Source organism: Rhinopithecus roxellana, chromosome 17 (assembly GCF_007565055.1).
Source record: "Rhinopithecus roxellana isolate Shanxi Qingling chromosome 17, ASM756505v1, whole genome shotgun sequence".
NCBI lineage: Eukaryota > Metazoa > Chordata > Mammalia > Primates > Cercopithecidae > Rhinopithecus > Rhinopithecus roxellana.
The window spans coordinates 66,683,818-66,706,971 of record NC_044565.1 but is presented as its reverse complement, the minus strand read 5'-3'; the positions used below and the strand labels follow the sequence as shown (position 1 = coordinate 66,706,971).

The 23,154-nt window shown below is 38.7% G+C and overlaps 1 protein-coding gene across 3 annotated transcripts in view; it reads right to left on the bottom strand.

Annotated features, from left to right (window-relative positions):
• LDAH (lipid droplet associated hydrolase) overlaps positions 1 to 23,154 on the bottom strand; it is a 152,954-nt gene that overhangs the window by 62,552 nt on the left and 67,248 nt on the right. For all 3 annotated transcript variants that reach the window (XM_010383002.2, XM_030921523.1, XM_030921524.1), the window contains one exon: positions 5,565 to 5,799. In XM_010383002.2, the coding sequence (XP_010381304.1) occupies positions 5,565 to 5,799 (235 nt within the window). The remainder of the gene's footprint in view (positions 1 to 5,564; positions 5,800 to 23,154) is intronic.

Below are 23,154 nucleotides of genomic sequence, written 5' to 3'. Positions count from 1 at the left end.
TATTATAGGCCTGCTACTTAGGCACAAGACGGCTCATGAGGATACCAGACCCCCATTTACATGATCAACCAAATCATACGGTTACAAGCTGTCTTAAAAATAATCACTAATAAAACCAGCAGAGCCTTGACTATTCTGGCCCGGCAAGAAGATCAGATGAGAAATGCTATCTATCAAAATAGATTAGCTCTTGACTACTTGCTAGCAGCTGAAGGAGAGGTCTGTAGAAAATTTAACCTTACTCATTGCTGCCTACACATAGATAATCAAGGGCAAGTAGTTGAAGACACAGTTAGAGATATGACAAAATTGGCACATGTGCCCATGCAAGTGTGGCATGGATTTGATCCTGGGGTCATGTTTAGAAAATGGTTCCCAGTGCTAGGAGGATTTAAAACTCTTACAATAAGAGTTATAATAGTAATAGGAACCTGCTTACTGCTCCCTTGTTTGCTATCTGTACTTCTTCAAACGATAAAAAGCTTCATTGCTACCTTAGTTCACCAAAATGCTTCAGCACAAGTGTACTATATGAATCACTATCGATCTGTCTTGCAAGAAGACATACGTAGTAAAAATGAAAGTGAGAACTCCCACTATTGAGTGAGAGTCTCAAAGGCGGGGAGTAAAGGAGGAGACCATCCCTCATATTGTCTTAGGCCCAATTTCTGCCTCCAAAGAAAGAAAAAGTAAAAACTAAAAGGCAGAAATGAAATCCACAAGCGGACAGCCCAGTCCCACACCCTAGGCCTGGTAGTTAAAGATCAACCCCTGACCTAATCCGTTATGTTATCTATAGATTACAGACATTGCATAGAAAAGCACTGTGAAAATCCCTATCCTGTTTTGTTCCGATCTAATTACCAGTGCATGCAGCCCCCAGTCACGTACCCCCTGCTTGCTCAATCGATCACGACCCTCTCATGCTCACCCCCTTAGAGTTGTGAGCTCTTAAAATGGACAGGAATTGCTCACTCGGGGAGCTCGGCTCTTGAAACAGGAGTCTTGCTGATGCCGCTGGCCGAATAAACACCCTCTTTCTTTAACTCAGTGTCTGAGGAGTTTTGTCTGAGGCTCATCCTGCTACATTGACACCCAAGGGGTGAAGGGGCTCCTTATAGCTGCTGGGTAGGGAAAGCAATTCTGACTCTGTACTAGGCTTCCACTGTTACCATCTTGGCTGGGACAATTGGGAGTCCCTTGCTACTTCTCCCACATGACCTTTACTGATAACATGGGGGTAGTGGCGATGGTAGACCCATTACTGCAGGGCAGTGATGAAAGTCTTCGCTCTCTACTCAGCCTCTTCTGGGACAGTACCCGAGAGCAGGGAAAGAGAGGGGGTGCTTCATTACTGCTGGGGAGAGGGTAAAGTCCACTCAATCTCTGTAAGCATGGCTGGAGATAGCTGGAGTAGAGTAGAGGAGTTACTGTCTAAAGGTTTCTTTTAGAAAGTATTAAAGACCAGAGGCCAGTTGCGGTGACTCGTGCCTATAATCCCAGCATTTTGGAAGGCCAAGGTGGGTGGATCACCTGAGGTTAGGAGTTTGAGACCAGCCTGGCCAATATGGTGAAACCCCCTCTCTACTAAAAATACAAAAATTTGCTGGGAGCTGTGGCGGGCACCTGTATTTCCAGCTACTTGGGCGGCTGAGGCAGGAGAATTGCTTGAACCCAGGAGGCGGAGGTTGCAGTGAGCCGAGATTGAGCCACTGCACCCCAGCCTGGGTGGCAGAGTGAGACTCTGTCTCAAAAAATATATAATAATAATAAAGAAAGAAAGTACTGAAGACCAGAATATACTACCTCAAAATGACTGTAGGGGACCCAAAATATACCATCCCTAAAGATGCCTCTTGGGCAAAAAGATTATTTTAAACTGAGTATTTTGAGAAACTGGAGACACAGGAGAAGCTCTAAAAATGGAGAAGTTCCCTTTTTAAAGGGAAATTCACATCTATAAAGGAATTTCCATTTGAATGGGTGTTTTCCTCTCTGTACCATGAAGGATGACTCTAAATCACCAGGGATTCTATTATCAATGCAAAGGGCACCAACGTAAATCTGCATAAGAAACTTTTGTCTTATATACAGTGGTTACCTCCCATTACTGACTTCTTTTCTTTGTTTTAGTTGAAGTATTTAGTATTTAAGTCTGAACTCAGAAGCCACTTCTTTGAGATTTATTCATTTCTCTGGGTATCTCCCATGTACATATGAAATATAATGTTAATAAATTTATATATTTTTCTTGTTAATCTGTCTTTTGTATACAAGGTAGGGAGAAGACTATTTTTTCCTACTCTATGAAACACTGCTCCTTTCCTGGTCTTTGGGCTAGAGAGAGTAGGCTTTTGTTGGGGCCTTTAAAAGTCTCTACCTTTGGTATTTCTGGGTTGCTGGCTCCACACCTAGGATATATGTGATAAAAAGAAAACCTAGGGAACTCACCACTGTGTTTATTGCTTGGGTCCCAAAGTCCCTACATAGCCTGCTTTCTATTCTCTACCTTGTATAGTCTTCTTAATGTTGTTTTATAGATAATATCCAGGGTTTTTTTGTACTTAGCAGGAGAAATAGTGGAAAGTCCCTTTACTCTATCTTCCAGGAAGCAGAAATCCCAGGAGGAAAATGGAATCTGTAACTAAAGAATGCTTTATAAAATCCATTCTACAACACAAAAAGAAAATGGCAAAGAGCAACAAGGGGCTAGGAGGGACAAACAAACCTGTAAAGAGAAGTAAAATGATCTTATCAAAGTATATGTGGAGAATTTTACATATATTTGCCAGAATTTCAAATGTTGATTCCATTGGGTCTCAAGTAATTTCCAAAGGTAGACTGGCTCTAACTTTTGATGTAATCAACATCTGAAAATCAATGAGGGGAAGTAATTAAACGGAAGCTACAGAGTGACTCTAGGACAGAACCAAAATGAGAGTTGAGGGTTTCTGACTTCTTGTCAGTATCATTTTCACCAGTAGGCATCTGTTCCATAATATTGTCAGAGGCCTTTGAACCAGAGAGACTTCATTTTGAGTGTGGGCTAGGAAAATGAGGCTGAAACTTGCTGGACTGTAGTCTCAGAAAGTAAGGCACTCCGAGCCTCTAGATGTTTAAAGTTAAGGGAACAAATTAATAATGTTTACTAAAACAGACTCAGACTTGGGAGTGTCCAGATATCCTGATATCTGGAGAACAAAGGCATTCCTAATTTTGCTTCAAAGATAGTAATATCGATTCTTGGGCTGGGTGCGGTGGCTCACGCCTCTAATCCCAGCACTTTGGGAGGCTGAGATGGGTGGATCACGAGGTCAGGAGTTTGAGACCAGCCTGGCCAGCATGGTGAAACTCCGTCTCTAAAAAAAATACAAAAATTAGCTGGGCACAGTGGTGCTTGCCTGTTGTCCTAGCTACTCGGGAGGCTGAGGCAGGAGAATCACTTGAACCTGGGAAGCGGAGGTTGCAGTAAACCGAGATTATGCCACTGCACTCCAGCCTGGGTGACAGAGTGAGACTCTATCTCAAAATAATAATAATAATAATAATAATAATAATAATAATATCGATTCTTGCAAAATATAGTAATTAAGAAAATTAATCCTTTATCACAAACTTGTAGCACAACACATCTCCCTATATATACAAGCATTGTACCTGGGGTGGGTATCCCTTATTTTCAGGAGTATCCTACTCTGTCTATGGAGGAGCTATTCTTTCACCACTTTACTCACTTAATAAACTTGGTTTTGCTTTGCACTGCAGACTCACCCTGAATTCTTTCTTGCACGAGATCCAAGAACCCTCTCTTAGGGTGTGGATCGGGACCCCTTTCCTGTAACAATATGGTGGAGAGATGAGGAGTTGGACCAAATGGTCTTTAAGGGATATTTCCAACTTCAACCTCTGGCAATTTCCATGACTGTCCTTAGCCCTTGCTTCCCCTCTTCCTATCTCATCTTTTTTAACCACTATGCTAAGGCTATATTAAAGAGTGGAAATTGGGGGGAAAATGGAAGGGGGAAAAATCTATCAATAGGATAAATATACTGAATTTTGTATTTGTGAGGACTGCTTCTTGTTACATATTTAGAAAAATACCTCCCATACGAACTGCAGCTGTACAATTGAACAGGCAGGGCTGTTAACTTGTTTCTAGTTCATTACGCATGTGACCTTATGGCATTCTTAATACAGCTGAGTATGGAAAACTTTACTCAGGAGTCCTGCTGTTATCATTAACTAGGGCAATAGCAGCAGCTATGGTGAAAGGAAATGCAGACGGGCGCGGTGGCTCAAGCCTGTAATCCCAGCACTTTGGGAGGCCGAGACGGGCGGATCACGAGGTCAGGAGATCGAGACCATCCTGGCTAACACGGTGAAACCCCGTCTCTACTAAAAATACAAAAAACTAGCCGGGCGAGGTGGCGGGCGCCTGTAGTCCCAGCTACTCGGGTGGCTGAGGCAGGAGAATGGCGTGAACCCGGGAGGCGGAGCTTGCAGTGAGCTGAGATCTGGCCACCGCACTCCAGCCTGGGCGACAGAGCAAGACTCTGTCTCAAAAAAAAAAAAAAAAAAAAAAAAAAAAAGAAAGGAAATGCAATACAGCGGCAGAATGCCTGGGCTTCAACACTACATACTAGTTGTATAACTTTGGGCAATCATGTAACCTCTTTGTACCTCAGTTGCTTCATTTAAAAGGGGGACAATAGCAATATAAACCTTATTAGTTCTTTTGAGGATCACAGGTAAAAGCTTAGAAAGTGCCATTAGCGACTGCTGCAACTAATTGTTACATCATTCATTGGAGGTCTGTTATAAATAAAATACCAGATAGAAGCTTTGCATATTTTATCACATTTAACGCTAGAATAACATTTGAAGTATGGGGTATTGTTATCCCCACCTTATAGATTAAGAAACTAGGACTACTTTATTATGAAAGTCATTTATAAATATAATATAGAACAGTATGATCTAAAACGATAAATTATATTTTAAAACAACTTTTGAAGCCAAAAAGTAGTCACAAAAACATTTCCTAGCATATTCATACAATACAATCAGCAAAGCACCCAGTATTAAAATACATTACCATGACAACTATTTATTACTTCTATGATTTAAAATCTCCCAAAACATTTAAACAAGGAAAATAAAAACAACCTGTTAACTCTATAAGAGTATTAGGCTTTGTGTCCTTCTGCTGTTTTTTGTAAAGTACTCCCACTGAGCTAACAGGCATACCCAGGATTCCTGTAGGGACTCCGTATATACTATGTACTATGTGCAGAAGAAGTGTTTCTCACCATCCTGCAGCTAGAGTGAAGAATCAGAAACGTATGATAAAATTAAAATGATGAGGCTTTTCTGTCTAATTTCTCATGTAAAAATTCCCTCATTCTATTTCTAATTTTATTTATTTCTAGTTTTAAACTTTTGGAAGAGAAAAATAAAAAACTAGTAAATAATTCCTTGCTTGATATTTGTCCACTGTCAGAGAGTATTGTGTAAACACTTTGCGATACAAGAATAAACACATACATTTTAAAATCTGTGCTTACCAAGGCAGAATGGTTCTAATACATTCAATGGCGAAAATTCATTCTCCAGGTTCATTAATTGAAGGCACCTTCTGATTAGCAAGGACTTGATTTTCTCAGGACACGGTTTCAATAATAAGTAGCCAGTAACATAGAGAACATATCGAAACCAGCACAAAAGTGGAGTGGCAATTCTGCCATTGGGTGACTCAGACATTCGTTCAATTGTTGGAAACAGCAGAAAGGCGCGAAGTACCTACAATAAAGAAGCATACTTTGATGAGAGTTTTTCTTAAGGGATAGGTCCATTACTTATTGTTTCTTCTGTACAGTAATGACAAATGACTGGGTTTTAGAATGACTAGAGATCTGTTCAGACTGAGAAGAACCACCACTCACAACCCTCTCAGCCCATAACTAGGCAAAATCACAGCTCACTGCAGCCTTGACGTCCTGAGTGCAAGTGATCCTCCCACCTCGGCCTCCCAAGTAACTGGGACTACAGGTGTGCCCCACCATTCCTGGTTCATTTTTTATATTTTTATAGAGACAGGGTCTCCCTATGTTGCCCAGGCTGGTCTTGAACTCCTGGGATCAAATGATCCCCCTGCCTTGGCCTCCCAAAGTGCTGGAATTACACACATGACCCACCATGTCCAGGCCCCCTCATTTCTTTTTAATGCTAAAAAATATTCTATCATCTGAATGTACCATAGTGTATTTATTCATTCACCTACTGAAGGAAATACTGGTTGCTTGTCAGTTTTGGCAATTATGAATAAAGCTGCTATAAATGTCCATGTGCACTAAGTTTTCAACTTCTTTGGGTAGATATCTAAGAGCACAATTGCTGGAACACATGGTAAGAATATGTTTAGTTTTGTGTGAAATCACCAAATTGTCTTCCAGGTGGTTGGACTATTTTGATTCCCACCAGTAATGAATGAGAGGTGCTCCATATCCTGCTGTTTGTTTCTATATCCTTTTCAGTATTTATTGTCAGTGTTCTGAATTGTGGCCATTCTAACAGGTATGGCGTTATCTCATTGTCTTTTTAATTTACATTTCCTTGATGCCATATGATGTGGAACATCTTCTCATGTTTATTTGTCATCTGTATACCTTCTTTGGTGAGGTGTCTGTTAAGGTTTTTGACCCATTTTTAAATAGGTTTTATATTTTTCTTGAGTTTTCTGAGTTCCTTGTATATTTTGGATTTGTCTTTTATCAGATGTGTCTTTTCAAATATTTTCTCTCAGTCTATGACTTATCTTTTTATTCTCTTGACCCTGCTTTCTGTAGAAGCTTTTAATTTTAATGAAGTTCAGCTTATCTGTTATTTCTTTCATTGATTGTACCTTTGGTTTGTATCTAAAAAGTCATCATCATATCCAAGGTCATCTAGGTTTTCTCCTATGTTATCTTCTAGTCATTTTATAGTTGTGTTTCATATTTAGATCTATAATCCACGTTGAGTTAGTTTTTGTGATAAGTATAAGGTCTGTGTCCAGATTCATTTTCTTGCATGTGGATGTTCAGTTGTTCCAGTATCATTTGTTATAAAGACTGTTTTTGCTATACTTACTATGCTGTGCAGTATGTCCCAAAGGAAAAAACTGTATTCCTCCTAATTGAGGCTTCGTACCCTCTGACCATCCTCCCCTCCTTCTCCCACTGCCCACCACCCCAGACTCTAGTAACCACCATTCTACTCCCTGCTCTGTAAGTTCTATTGTTTCAGATTCCACATATAAGTGAGGACATGTGGTATTTGTCTTCCTGTGTCTGGTTTATTTCCCTTAACATAATATTCTCCAGCTCCATCTACATTGTTGCACATGACAAAACTTCTTTTTAAGGCTGAGTAGTATTCCATTGTGCACACACACATTTTCTTTATCCATTCATCTGCTGATGGACACTTAGGTTGATCCTGTTAACTTTGCTATTGTGAAGGGTGTTCCAATGGACACGGAGTACATGCATCTTTGATATATTATTTTATGGCATGATCCTGGCTCATTGCAGCATCTCATAAATTTTGATAAGTTCTGTTTTCATTTTCATTTAGTTCAAAATTATTTCTTAATTTATCTGAAATTTCTTTTCTAATCCATGTTTAATCTCCATGTATTTTGGGACTTTCCAGTTATCTTTCCTTTATTGGTTTCTAAATTCCACTGTGGTCTGAGAGCAGGCATGATATAATTTCTATTCTAAATTTGTTAATGTGTGCTTTACGGACCATAATGTGGTCTATCTTGGTGAATGTTCCATGTGATCTTGAGAAGAATGTGTATTCTGCTCTCGTTGGATGAAGTAGTCTATAGATGTCAATTATACAAGTTGATTGATGGTGTTGTTGGATTCAACTATGTCTTTACCCATTTACTGCCTGCCGGATCTGTCCATTTCTGATAAAGGGGTGTTAAAATCTCCAACTATGATAGTGGATGCATGTATTTATGCTCATAGTTCTATCAGTTTTTGCCTCACATAGTTTTATGCTTTGCTGCTAGGCACATGCATGTAAAGGACTGTTATGTCTTCTTGGAGGACTGACCTCTTTATCATTATGTAATGACCTTTTTTATCCCAGATAACTTTCTTTGCTTTGAAAGTCTGCCTTGTCTGAAATGTAGCTACTCCTGTTTTCTTTTGATTAGTGTTAGCTTGGTATATTTTTCTCCATCCATTTACTTTTCATCTACATGTATCTTTATATTTAAAGTGGGTGTCTTCTAAACAACATATAGTTGAATCTTGTTTTTTTGATCCACTCTAACAATCTTTTAATTAGTGCTTTTCTTTTTCTTTTCTTTTCTTTTTTTTTTTTTTTTTGAGACAGGATCTCACTCTGTCACTGCAGCCTTGACCTCCCAGGCTCGAGGAGATCCTCCCACCTCAGCCTTCTGAGTAGCTGGGACTATAGGCACACACCACCATGCCTGGCTAATTTTTCAAATTTTTTGTAGAGATGGTCTCTCTCCCTATGTTGCGCAGGCTGGTCTCGAACTCCTGGGCCCAAGTGATCTTCCTTTCTCAGCCTCCCAAAGTGCTGGGATTATAGGTGTGAGCCACCACGCTAGGTCTATTTGGTGCATTTAGACCACTGATGTTTAAAGTTATTGGTAGTTAAATTAATATCAACTATATTTGTCAGTATTTTCTCTGTTGTTCTTGTTCCTATTTTCACCTTCCACATATTTTCTGCCTTTTGTGGTTTTAACTGAGCATTTTATATGATTCAATTTTCTCTCCTTTCTTGGCATGTCAGTTATACTTAAAAAAACAACAACAAAAAAAAAAACTTCCAGTGATTGCCCTAGGGTTTGCAATATCCATTTACAACTAGTCCAAGTTCACTTTTAAATAACACTACACCACTTTACAAATAGTGTATCTTACAAAAACAATATAATCCTAAGTCTTCCCTCCTGCTCTTTGTGTTGTTGCATTCATTTCACTTATATGTAGGCATACATATAACATATAAACATACATAATCAAAAGCACTGTTGCTATTATTATTTTGAAGAAACTTATCAGTTAGATAAATTAAGAATAAGAAAAATAAACATTTTTATCTTTGTTTATTTCCCCTTTGATGCTCTTCTTTTCTTTATGAAGATCTGAGTTTCAAGCCCCTATTATTTTCTTTCTGAGTCTCCTGGATCTGAACTTTGATATTTGACATTAATTTAAGAAATATCTCTGTCATTAATGTTTGAAATATTTCTTGTTTCTTTTTCTCTTTCTTTTCCATCTAGTATTCCCCTTACGCATATGTTTCACCTTTTGTAGTTGTCCTGCAGTCCTTATTCTTTTTTTTTTCTTTTCCCAGCCTTTTTCTTTGCTTTTCAGTTTGGGGGAGATATTCTTAGGCTCAGAGACTCTTTCTTCAGCCACTTTCAATCTACTGATAAGCCCATCAAAGGCATTCTTTATTTTACAGTGTTTTTACTCTCTAGTATTTCTCTTTGCTTTCTCCTTAGGATTTCCATCTCTCTTCTTACATTGTCTACCTATTCTTGAATGATGCCTTCTTTATCTGTTATAGCCATTAGTATATTAATCATAGCGGATTTAAATTCCTCATCTGATAATTCCAGAATCCCTACCTGTCTGGGTCTGAAGCTTGCTCTATTCTCCTCAGATTGTTTTTCTTTTCTTTCTTTCATTTTTTTTTTTTTCCTTTTGGTATGCCTAGTAATTTTTTCTTGGTAGTTGGACATGATGTACCAGGTAAAAGGAACTTCTGTAAATCAGGTTTTAGTAATGCAGTAGTTAGGTGGGGAAAAGGGGAGGAGAGATATTCCATCATCCTATGATTAAGTCTCAGTCTTTTAGTAAGCATATGCCTCTGGTCTACAAACTTCTAAGTGTTTCCTCAGTATTCTTCTCCCCTCTTTGGCAGGACAGGATGGCTAGAGTTTTCTGGAGTTTAGTATTTCCCTTCTCTGATGCAGAAGGTTAGAGCTGACAAGAGTTAGGTATTTTCCTTCCCTTGGGTCAGGCTCTAATAATACCCCAGCAGGTCAGGATTTAGCTAACTAATTTCTCCTGGGGGCAGACCTTGTTAAGAAGAGCACAGTGCTCTGGCATATTTCAAAATGGTTCATTTCATCCTCCCCCTGCCAGAAGCACATAGGGATTTTTCTGCAATATTTACTTGGAGAATCTAATTTAGCTCATGTAGGTAAGTCTAACAAAATAGTAGGGTTTCCCCATGAGTGAGTCCCCCTGGAGTTTTAAACTTACAGAGTTGTTCATACTGAACCTCCTATAATTCATCAATTACAGCTCAGGTTTTTCTACCAAGGCACTGCTTCCTGTGGGGGTTTCTATTTGTGACTGCATGCTCTAGTAACTTGTGGCTCTCGGTATTTGCCAGTCTGTCTCTCTAGTCTTTTGGGGACAGTGGGTTTCCCTGTGTCCTCCCCTATCCTGGGTCCAATAAGGTTGATTTATCAGTTTGCTCAGCTTTTTACTTATTAGAGTTGGAAAGGCAACTTCTAAAGCTCCCTACATGTGGAACTGGAAACCAGAAGTCCTATTAACATTTTTGTATATGTCTTTTGGTGCATGTATGCATGTTTTCTGTTGGCTACATCACTTCAAAGTAGAAATACTGGGTCATATAGTAGGCATATATTCATCTTTAGTAGATAATTACAAAGAGTTTTCCAAAGTAGTTCTACCAATGCTCTTGCAACAATGTACAAGGTGTACAAAGATTTCTATTTCTCCATATCCTTGTCAACACTTGTTATATTTTGTTTTTCTAATAGACATCCTTACAGGTGTTAGGTGATACATCATTGTGGTTCTGATTTGCATTTCTCTGATAATTAGTGATGTTGAGCACCTTTTCATATACCTGTTGGTCATTTGTATTTTTTTTTTTTGAAGAAATGTCTATTCAAGTCCTTTGCCCATTTTTAAATTGCTAAGATAGTAGAATAGATTTTAAGTGTTCTTACCACAAAAAAAGATAAGCATGTAAGGTACTGCATAAGTCACTTAGCTTGATTTAGTCATTCCACAATATATGCTTATTTCCAAACACCATATTGTACCAATCTATACACTTTCTATTTGTCAATTAAAAATATATATTAAAAATAAAATATAATTGAGGCTAACAACTAATCAAGTAAATGACTGAGCATAATATGTATATTAATTAGCCATAAGTGATTTATAATGATTATAACAATTTAAGCAATAAATAATAATTGAATCAGATATGTATAATGGTAGTAAGTCACAAGTCCTATGAGGGGGCAGATAAAATAATAAAAGAGGACTAGAAATTGCGAGGGGTGGTGGGATAGCTTTAAATAGGGTGTTTAGGAAAGGCTTTGATGAAAGGTGACATTTGTGCAAAGGCAGTTAGGGAGTAAGCTAAGAGATGATCAGAAAAATAAATTTTGTAGTGAGGGAAGAGCATGTGTAGAGGCCATAGAAAGCTAATGTGGTGTGTTTGAGTAAGAGCCAGGTGAACCATATTGTTGGAGCAGGGTACATGAAGAACAGAGCAGTTCAAGTCTTTATTAAAATGTCCTCAATGATTTAAAGGATATAAATGGCTAATTCAGTTAACACCCAACTAAAATGAGAATGTACCACACAGATTCCATACTGGTTATGTAACTCATAGTACATAAGGAACTTCAGATTGATCAAATCAGCTGGCAGAAACAGGAAACAATCCATTACTTTTATAAATGATCCTTTACTGTGACCCATGTTAAGCAAAACTGCATGTAAGGGAAACTCTAAAAATATATAAGCAACCACAGGGTAATATTTGGTTGATCTATATCAATAACAAATTGAGAATTAAAATGCACTCCGAAATAATGGGAATGGACCAAAACAATAAGGAAGTTCTAATATGTACACTGAATGCATCATTGCCTTATAAAAATATAAGAAGACCAAAGACTTTATCACAACTAATACTTAGTTGATGAGACTGGTTTTCCTCTCCTGCTTTTGGAGAACAATTATTACCTGCTAGGTGAAACTTTTCCTAGATATTATAATGATAATTTCAATGAAATTTATAGTCAAAATTTGATAGGATAAGTCACAGTAATAAAAATTTTTCATTCTTCATATTAGTAAAAAAAAAAAAATATCGCCTAGGTCAAGGAAGTATGGCTAATTTGATAGCACAGCTGTGTGGTGACGGTTTCCAAATCTGTGTACATGACCAAACATTTTCTTATGTTACTATCTCATTAAAAAAAGAACTCCCATGTTAGCCAATTCCTTCTATCCTAAGAAAACATTTTTGCATATTTCACATTCTCTTCTGCTATCTACCAGAATCAACTTTTGATAATGAAGCACAACCGTGTTTTCTTTAACAGTACAGGAAGGTAAATATGCACACTGGGACTTTTTATACTGGCTACATTTGCGGGGGTTAGAGGAAAGTATTTTCATGCTTATTTTTCTTGAATTTATTATTATTGTTGGTAATCATTTTTCAGAAAGGAAGCTAAGAAACAATTTGAGGTATGGCCACAAGGTAAGCAGTATGGTGCTCAGGTGTGGATTGTGTGCAATCTGCTTCATTAAATAGGCTTAAAAAAAAACAGTAAATCTTAAAAATCCTTAAAAGACTTCATCCGTTTATATAGCTTATTACAGATGCATCCATTTTTCTGGGAGAGCAGCAGTGATGCCTATGTGTTATGACTAAGTGAAGCTGCGACAAATAGTACTTCAACATCTTCAAAAGAACATTATCACTGCCACTCTGGCTATTTGTTTATTAGTTTAACCCACCTGATGTAGTTATGGCAGGGTGCTTCCTCACTGTACAAGCAGGAAACAACCAAAAAAAAAAAAAAAAAAAATAGCACACAGTTTCTCTTTTTATATGACTGCAACATTTGTAAGGAACGTCTTAGCCAACATGCAATGTCAACCAGACAGCCTTCAAAGATAAACTTTATAGCTGTCAAAACATAGGTCTAGAAGTAATCCTAGTTTTGTTTATCTCCTCTTAAGGCCATGTGTTCCTCTCCTTAGGATCACACTGGAAACACAAGCCTAGTCAGCTTATTTAATAAGTATGCAGTTTATAAACTGCAAATGCCATTATATTTTAATCAACAGCTTGCTTTTTGAGATTTTCTACTCTGTCTCAAAAACTTTGTATGTCAGAAAGATAAGAATATGCCTTGCAGGGAAGTAGCTGGATTAACAGTAGTAGAGACAGCTTACTATTTTCCAGGTGCTATACTTATGCACTTTATATATATTATTTCATTTAATATACATAAAAACCTTATGAAGTTCCCTCATTCCACTGAAGAGATAACTGAGGTTCATCCAGAAAGTGAGAGATATATGAATTCAAGCAGGATGACTTCTGAATCCATGCCATTAACGTTTATATATACTATACATTTACATACGAATAAGTTATTTGTAATTGTTATTGTTTGGAGGCCATTTTCTTAGGGTTGAACCAATTACTACTATTATTGTCAGATATGGGCTAATCTTTACAAGTGTCTCAAATCATTTAGCTCCAGAAATAATTAAACCCATATCCTAAGAAGTAAAGCACGAGATCTTTCAACTACTGATTACTGAAACAAAATTATGCCATTTTAGTATGTTTCAGTTAAGATGCTACTCAAGATACTAACCACTTTTGCCATTTTCCATTCATGTGAATTATATTCAGACCTTCTGGGGCAGAGATTTTTCTACACTTTAATTACCTGAATGTGGAAAAAAAAAAAAAAAAAAGCAGCCATTTCATACGTTTGATCTTCATGTCAGGGTTGTTAATTATAAGGAATGTTTGCATATTTGCAGAGGTCTTTATATAACTTATAACTACACAAACATCTGAAACTTAGCTTCAATATCTTCCTATAGCCCATTCTTCTCAAGCTTTTGTAGGAGAACTACAAACCACTGCTCAATGAAATAAAAGAGGACACAAACAAATGGATGAAGCTGGAAACCATCATTATGAGCAAACTATCACAAGGACAGAAAACTAAACACCGCATGTTCTCACTCATAGGTGGGAACTGAACAATGAGAACACTTGGACACAGGAAGGGGAACATCACACACCGGGGCCTGTTGTGGGGTCAGCGGAGGGAGGAGGGATAGCATTAGGAGATATACCTAATGTAAATTACGAGTTAATGGGTGCAGCACACCAACATGGCACATGTATACATATGTAACAAACCTGCACTTTTTAATTTTTTAATTTTTGTATTTTTTTTTATTATTATACATTAAGTTCTAGGGTACATGTGCACAACAAGCAGGTTTGTTACATAGGTATACATGTGCCATGCTGGTGTGCTGCACCTGTTAACCTGTCATTTACATTAGGTATATCTCCTAATGCTATCCCTCCCCTGGCACCACACCCAACAAAGGCCCCGGTGTGTGATGTTCCCCTTCCTGTGTCCAAGTGTTCTCATTGTTCAATTCTCACCTATGAGTGAGAACATGCAGTGTTTAGTTTTCTGTCCTTGTGATAGTTTGCTCATAATGATGGTTTCCAGCTTCATCCATGTCCCAACAAAGGACATGAATTCATCCTATTTTATGGCTGCATAGTATTCCATGGTATATATGTGCCACATTTTCTTAATCCAGTCTATCATTGATGGACATTTGGGTTGGTTCCAAGTCTTTGCTGTTGTGAATAGTGCCGCAATAAACATACGTGTGCATGTGTCTTTATGGCAGCATGATTTATATTCCTTTGGGTATATGGGTATATATACATTACCTTGGGCAATATGGCCATGTTCACAATATTGATTCTTCCTATCCATGAGCATGGAATGTTCTTCCATTTGTTTGTGTCCTCTTTTATTTCATTGAGCAGTGGCTTGTAGTTCTCCTTGAACAGGTCCTTCACATCCTTTTAAGTTGGATTCCTAGGTATTTTATTCTCTTTGTAGCAACTGTGAATGGGAGTTCACTCATGATTTGGTTCTCTGTTTGTCTGTTATTGGTGTATAGGAATGCTTGTGATTTTTGCACACTGATTTTGTATCCTGAGACTGCTGAAGTTGCTTATCAGCTTAAGGAGATTTTGGGCTGAGACGATGGGGTTTTCTAAATATACAATCATGTCATCTGCAAACAGGGACAATTTGACTTCCTCTTTTCCTAATTGAATACCTTTTATTTCTTTCTCTTGCCTGATTGCCGTGGCCAGAACTTCCAACACTATGTTGAATAGGAGTGGTGAGAGGGCATCCCTGTCTTGTGCCAGTTTTCAAAGGGAGGGCTTCCAGTTTTTGCCCATTCAGTACGATATTGGCTGTGGGTTTGTCATAAATAGCTCTCATTATTTTGAGATACATCCCATCAGTACCTAGTTTATTGAGAGTTTTTAGCATGAAGGGCTGATGAATTTTGTCAAAGGCCTTTTCTGCATCTACTGAGATAATCATGTGGTTTTTGTACTTCGTTCTGTTTATAGGATGGATTATGTTTATTGATTTGCGTATGTTGAACCAGCCTTGCATCCTAGGGATGCAGCCAACTTGATCGTGGTGGATAAGCTTTATGATGTGTTGCCAGATTCGGTTTGCCAGTATTTTATTGAGGATTTTTGCATCGATGTTCATCCGGGATATTGGTCTAAAATTCTCTTTTTTTGTTGTGTCTCTGCCAGGCTTTGGTATCAGGATGATGTTGGTCTCATAAAATGAGTTAGGGAAGATTCCCTCTTTTTCTGTTGATTGGAATAGTTTCAGAAGGAATGGGACCAGCTCCTCTTTGTACCTCTGGTAGAATTCAGGTGTGAATCCATCTGGTCTTGGACTTTTTTTGGTTGGTAGGCTATTAATTATTGCCTCAATTTCAGAACCTGTTATTGCTGTATTCAGGGATTCAACTTCTTCCTGGTTTAGTCTGGGGAGGTGTATTTCTTCTAGATTTTCTAGTTTATTTGTGTAGAGGCATTTATAGTATTCTCTGATGGTAGTTTGTATTTCTGTGGGATCGGTGGTGATCCCCTTTATCATTTTTTATTGTGTCTATTTGATTCTTCTCTCTTTTCTTCTTTAGTAGTCTTGCTAGCGGTCTATCAATTTTATTGATCTTTTCAAAAATCAGCTCCTGGATTCACTGATTTTTTTGAAGGTTTTTTTTGTGTGTCTCTATCTCCTTCATTTTTGCTGTGATCTTAGTTATTTCTTGCCTTCTGCTAGCTTTTGAATGTGTTTGCTTTTGCTTCTCTAGTTCTTTTACTTTTATTTTTATTTTTTTATTATACTTTAAGTTCTAGGGTACATGTGCACAACGTGCAGGTTTGTTACATATGTATACATGTGCCATGTTGGTGTGCTGCACCCATTAACTCGTCATTTACATTAGGTATATCTCCTAATGCTATCCCTCCCCCTACCCCCACCCCACAATAGGACCCGGTGTATGATGCTCCCCTTCCTGTGTCCAAGTGATTTCATTGTTCAATTCCCACCTATGAGCGAGAACATGCGATATCTGGTTTTCTGTTCTTGCGATAGTTTGCTGAGAATGATGGTTTCCAGCTGCATCCATGTCCCTACAAAGGACACGAACTCATTCTTTTTTATGGCTGCATAGTATTCCATGGTGTATATGTGCCACATTTTCTTAATCCAGTCTGTCATTGATAGACATTTGGGTTGATTCCAAGTCTTTGCTATTGTGAATAGTGCCGCAATAAACATATGTGTGCATGTGTCTTTATAGCAGCATGACTTACAATCCTTTGGGTATATCCCCAGTAATGGGATGGCTGGCTCAAATGGTATTTCTAGTTCTAGATCCTTGAGGAATCGCCACACTGTTTTCCACAATGGTTGAACTAGTTCACAGTCCCACCAACAGTGTAAAAGTGTTCCTATTTCTCCACATCCTCTCCAGCACCTGTTGTTTCCTGATTTTTTAATGATTGCCATTCTAACTGGTGTGAGATGGTATCTCATTGTGGTTTTGATGTGCATTTCTCTGATGGCGAGTGATGATGAGCATTTTTTCATGTGTCTGTTGGCTGTATGAATGTCTTCTTTTGAGAAGTGCCTGTTCATATCCTTTGCCCACTTTTTGATGGGGTTGTTTGTTTTTTTCTTGTAAATTTGATTGAGTTCTTTATAGGTTCTAGATATTAGCCCTATGTCAGATGAGTAGGTTGCAAAACTTTTCTCCCATTCTGTAGGTTGCCTGTTCACTCTGACGGTAGTTTCTTTTGCTGTGCAGAAGCTCTTTAGTTTAATTAGATCCCATTTGTCAATTTTGGCTTTTGTTGCCATTGCTTTTGGTGTTTTAGACACGAAGTCCTTGCCCATGCCTATGTCCTGAATGGTATTGCCTAAATTTTCTTCTAGTGTTTTTTACGGTTTTAGGTCTAACATTTAAGTCTTTAATCCATCTTGAATTAATTTTCGTATAAGGAGTAAGGAAGGGATCCAGTTTCAGCTTTCTACTTATGGCTAGCCAATTTTCCCAGCACCATTTATTAAATAGGGAATCCTTTCCCCATTTCTTGTTTCTCTCAGGTTTGTCAAAGATCAGATGGCTGTAGATGTGTGGTATTATTTCTGAGGGCTCTGTTCTGTTCCACTGGTCTATATCACTGTTTTGGTACCAGTATCACGCTGTTTTGGCTACTGTAGCCTTGGAGTATAGTTTGAAGTCAGGTAGCGTGATGCCTCCAGCTTTGTTCTTTTTGCTTAGGATTGTCTTGGCAATGCGGGGTCTTTTTTGGTTCCATATGAACTTTAAAGCAGTTTTTTCCAATTCTGTGAAGAAACTCATTGGTAGCATGATGGGGATGGCATTGAATCTATAAATTACCTTTGGCAGTATGGCCATTTTCACAATATTGATTCTTCCTATCCATGAGCATGGTATGTTCTTCCATTGGTTTGTGTCCTCTTTTATTTCACTGAGCAGTGCTTTGTAGTTCTCCTTGAAGAGGTCCTTTACATCCCTTGTAAGTTGGATTCCTAGGTATTTTATTCTCTTTGAAGCTATTGTGAATGGGAGTTCATTCAAGATTTGGCTCTCTGTTTGTCTGTTACTGGTGTGTAAGAAAACTTGTGATTTTTTGCACATTGATTTTGTTTTGGCTTCTTTGCAATTGGTTCAAATATCCTCCTTTAGCTCGGACAAGTTTGTTATTACTGATCATCTGAAGCCTTATTCTCTCAACTCGTCAAAGTCATTCTCCTTCCAGCTTTGTTCCATTGCTGGCGAGGACCTGTGATCCTCTGGAGTTGAAGAGGCACTCTGATATTTAGAATTTTCAGCTTTTCTGCTCTGGTTTCTCCCCATCTTTGTGGTTTCATCTACCTTTGGTCTTTGCTGATGGTGAGGTACAGATGGGGTTTTGGTGTGGATGTCCTTTCTGTTAGTTAGTTTTCCTTCTAACAGTCAGGACCCTCAGATGCAGGTCTGTTGGAGTTTGCTGGAGGTCCACTCCAGACACCATTTGCCTGGGTATCACCAGCAGAAGCTGCAGAACAGCAAATATTGTAGAACGGCAAATGTTGCTGCCTGATCCTTCCTCTGGAAGCTTCATCTTAGAGAGGCAACCAGCTGCATGAGGTGTCAGTTGGCCCCCACTGGGATGTGTCTCCCAGTTAGGCTACTCAGGGGTTAGGGACCCACTTGAGGAGGCAGTCTGTCCATTCTCAGATCTCAAACTCTATGGTGGGAGAACTACTACTCTCTTCAGAGCTGTCAGACAGGGACGTTTAAGTCTGCAGAAGTTTCTACTGCCTTTTGTTCAGCTATGCCCTGCCCCTAGAGGTGGAGTCTACAGAGGCAGGCCGACCTTCTTCAGTTGTGGTGGGCTCCACTCAGTTTGAGCTTCCAGGCTGCTTTGTTTACCTACTCAAGCCTCAGCAATGGTGGACACCCCTCCCACTGCCTTGCTGCCACCTTGCAGTTTGATCTCAGACTGCTGTGCTAGCAGTGAGCGAGGCTCTGTGGGTATGGGACCCTCTGAGGCAGGCATGGGATATAATCTCCTGGTGTGCCATTTGCTAAGGCCATTGAAAAAGCACAGTATTAGGGTGGGAGTGTCCCTATTTTCCAGGTACCATCTGTCATGGCTTCTCTTGCTAGGAAAGGGAATTCCCCGACCCCTTGTGCTTCCCGGGGGAGGCGATGGCTTGCCCTGCTCCGTGGGCTTCACCCACTGTCTGACAAGCCCCAGTGAGATGAACCCAGTACCTCAGTTGGAAATGCAGAAATCACCCATCTTCTGCATTGCTCATGATGGGAACTGCAGACTGCAGCTGTTCCTATTCGGTCATCTTCCTCCTTTTTTTTTTTTTTTTTAAATGTATTTAGTTCTATAAGATAAGGTCTTGCTCTGTTGCCCAGGCTGGAGTACAGTGGCATGATCATAGCTCATAGCATCTTCAACCTCCTGGGCTCAAGTGATCCTCCTGTCTCAGCCTCCTAAGTAGCTAGAACTACAGGCATGTGCCACCACACCAGGCTAATTTTTATATTTTTTGTAGAGACAGGGTCTCATTATGTTGCCAAGGCTGGTCTTGAACTCCTGACTTCAAGAAATCTTCCACTTTGGCTTCCCAAAGTGCTGGGATTACAGGCTTGAGCCACTGTGCCTGGTAAAGACAGTAGTATTGAAAAAAAAAAATTTATACTTCAATTAAAAAAAATCAATGAAAATGTTAGAAGATTGAGTGGAAAGAAATTCCACTGAAAGCATAGAGATAAGCAGGTGGAAAGAAAATCAGACACCCAATCCAGGAAAACTAATGTCCTATTAAATGAATTATAGAAAGAAAAGACAGGGAAGGAGGGAAGGGAACATGACAGAAATAATACATGAAAGTTTCCGCCAAACTGAACAAGACAGATACACATGTCTTCATACTGAAGTAGCTATCAAGTGTCAATGGCAATGTGTTAGTTTCCAGCAGCTGCTGTAACAAATTGCTACAAATGGGTGGCTTCAAATAACAAAAATTTACTCTCTGGCAGTTTTGGAGGCCAAATCAGTATCAGTGGCCTGAAACAAAGATGCCCTGGCTCCACTGTGTCAAGAAGCTCCAGGGGAGAATCCATTCCTAGATTCTTGCAGCTTCTCATGGCTGCTGATACTCCTTGACTTATGGCCTCATCATGCTCAAAGAGTCTCACTTTCTGATAACTCAGAAGTTCACCAAGTTGATAGTTACAGCTACATGATTTGAGCTTGGCCTCACTCATTCTAAGCTGTATTCTTTGTAGAGAAAACAACAACAACAACAACAAAAACCAGGCACATTCAATGTGAAACTCATAAACACTCACATGCATCAGGTCAATCTGGTTCTCCACCTTAAACTCTAGTTTCACTGTACAGTAATAGCCCATGTTTCCAGCATAATAATGTGAGGAGCTAATAAGGGCATGCCACTGTCTGCTACTTCTCTGTGTCTATCATTTCTCTGACACATGTATAAATTAATAAAAACTCCAATTTTATATTTTCTTATCTTTTTTTTTAACAAAAGAAACATTTTCATCTTCACTTTTTTTAACCAATTATTTAAAATGTGAAATCCAAACTTGTAGTAGGTTGACTTGGCCCCTGTCTCCCTTTTCTAATTATAGTCAGATCCTGTATAATTGTTCAAATACAGGTGACTGGAATAATCTCCATGGAAATATAACTATCACTGGCTGATGGGATACATTTTCAAAAAGTACACATCTATATGTAGCTATCTGGATTTTACAATATACAAAATAAATTCAAGAAGTTGACTTAATGGCAGGTTTTATTTCTTTATTTGTTGGTGGGTATAAGGGTGTATTTAATGTTTCTTCTGGACCACAGGATACAGAAGAAGAGTGTGGGGAGGGCAAATGCAATGAAAGTTTCCCTGTCTTATTACTTCACACCTTAGTCACTTTGCTTCAGTCACACTGGCCTTGCTGTTTCTCAAACAGGCATACTCGTGGCCTCAAAGCCTTTGTAATAACTATCCTGCTGTTTAGAACCCTTGTACCCTAGATAGCCATGTGGTTAACTCTACCTCCAGCAGGTCACTTCTATGATGCCTAATAAACATCTTGCTTAAAATTGCAGTTACAATAGGAGCCAGACTTAAGTGGCTCCCAGTGGCCAAATATGGAACAATTTTATCAAAATCAATACAGTAATGAATCATATACCTTTAATACATCCAAAATTCATAAGTCCATGCTGATAAATACATACATACATACAAATTATACATACTTAAAAAGGAAGGTTCTTGCTTATAATAGAATATTGAGTTCTAATGGGTTTATGTGGAGAAAGTACTACAGTTAGAAAATCTTCATAAAGATTGAATCAGGCAAGGATAAACAATCGATGTTGAATCTAGGAGAAAATTTTGTTGAAGAGCAGGACATTGACATGAAAAAAAAGTGCCTCCCCACAGACTGTTTATTCTTGGCTAAGAAAAAGTAAAGTATGCAGGCCAGGCACAGTGGCTCACACCTGTAATCCTAGCACTCTGGGAGGCTGAGGCAGGCAGATGGCCTGAGCTCAGGAGTTTGAAACCAGCCTGGGCAACACGGTGAAACCCCGCTTCTACTAAAAAAATACAAAAAAATTAGCCACGGGCGCCTGTAGTCCCAGATACTTGGGAGGCTGAGGCAGGAGAATTGCTTAAACCCGGGAGGCAGAGTTTGCAGTGAGCCGAGATCGCACTACTGCACTCTAGCCTGGGTGACAGAGCAAGATTCCATCTCCAAAAAAAAAGGAAAAGAAAAAATAAAATATGCAGTGGAGAAATTTTGGATAACATCTTGATTAGGTGATTGGAATTAATATCACCAATGAAGAACAGCTGGATGTCATGTGCCTACAGGTGACCTACTCTGAGAAGGACATAGCATCACCTATGAGGTATTATTTTATAGTTAAGAATGCAAAACCTCAATCTAGTCAAAAGAAAACATGAGACAAACACAAATTAAGGATACTCTCTTTTTGAAAAGGAATTATATTCTTCAAAATGTCAGTTTTATGAAAAAACAAAGGAATACTCTTGAGATGTTTCATACTAAAGGAGAATAAAGAAACATGAGAATTCAAGGTAATACCTAATTCTCCAGACCAAAGTGGAGAGGGGAAAATGCTATCAAGGACATTAGTGGGCAAATGACAAAATGGGAATATGCAAGGTAGATTAAAGTATTACATCAATATTACATTTACTGACATCGATAACCGTTCTGTGGTTGATTAGGAGAATATTCTTATTCTTAAGAATATCTTAAGGAGGTCTTTAGGGATAAGGGGCAATAATATGTTCAATTTACCCTCAAATGGTTCAAGAAGAAATATTGTGTGTTTGTGTGTGTGTGTGTGTAGGGGAGCAAATAAAGCAAATGAGGTAAAATATTAACAACAGGTAAATCTGGTAAAAGTGTATCTTGTATTGTTGCACTATTCTTAGTCTCACAACTCTTTTGTAAGTTCGAAATTATTTCCAAATAAAAAGTTTTAAAAATCACTTGTAGTCCACCACTGCCCTCTATCCCCCAACCATGGTGCTTCCAATCCCCTTTATCTTGCTCCACTCTTTATATCAAGGCAGTAGCACCTTTGAACATATTAATTTACTCATTTTTATGCTCATTACCATCTCTCCTTAGTAAACTGTAAATTCAGCATAAGCAGAATTTGTTTTTTGTTTCTTTTCCTGTTTTGTTCCCAGATGGATTCAAGACCATGACAGGTGCCAGTAAAACAGTGCAGGGCACAGAGCAGACTCGATGAATGAAAGGCTGGCTGAAAGGCAGCCAGTCCCCTGGGACACTTGCCTCATCCAATATCCTCAAGCAACTCCTCCACAAACCCATCATGGCCTGGAGGTTTATTCTGTATAGAAATAGAAGAAAGAGTCTCCTGACTTGGAGACACAGGACATAGAAAAAGGCAGGGAAAAAGGAATATCATAAAAATGATACAAGTGAAAGCCAAAACACTAAATGCTAAGACATTCTCACATGCAAACTCCAGCTCCTTGGGCTGTTTGCTTCACAATGCTGTGTGTTAGATAAGTGGTTTGAAAATGTTTTTCTGAAGAGACTT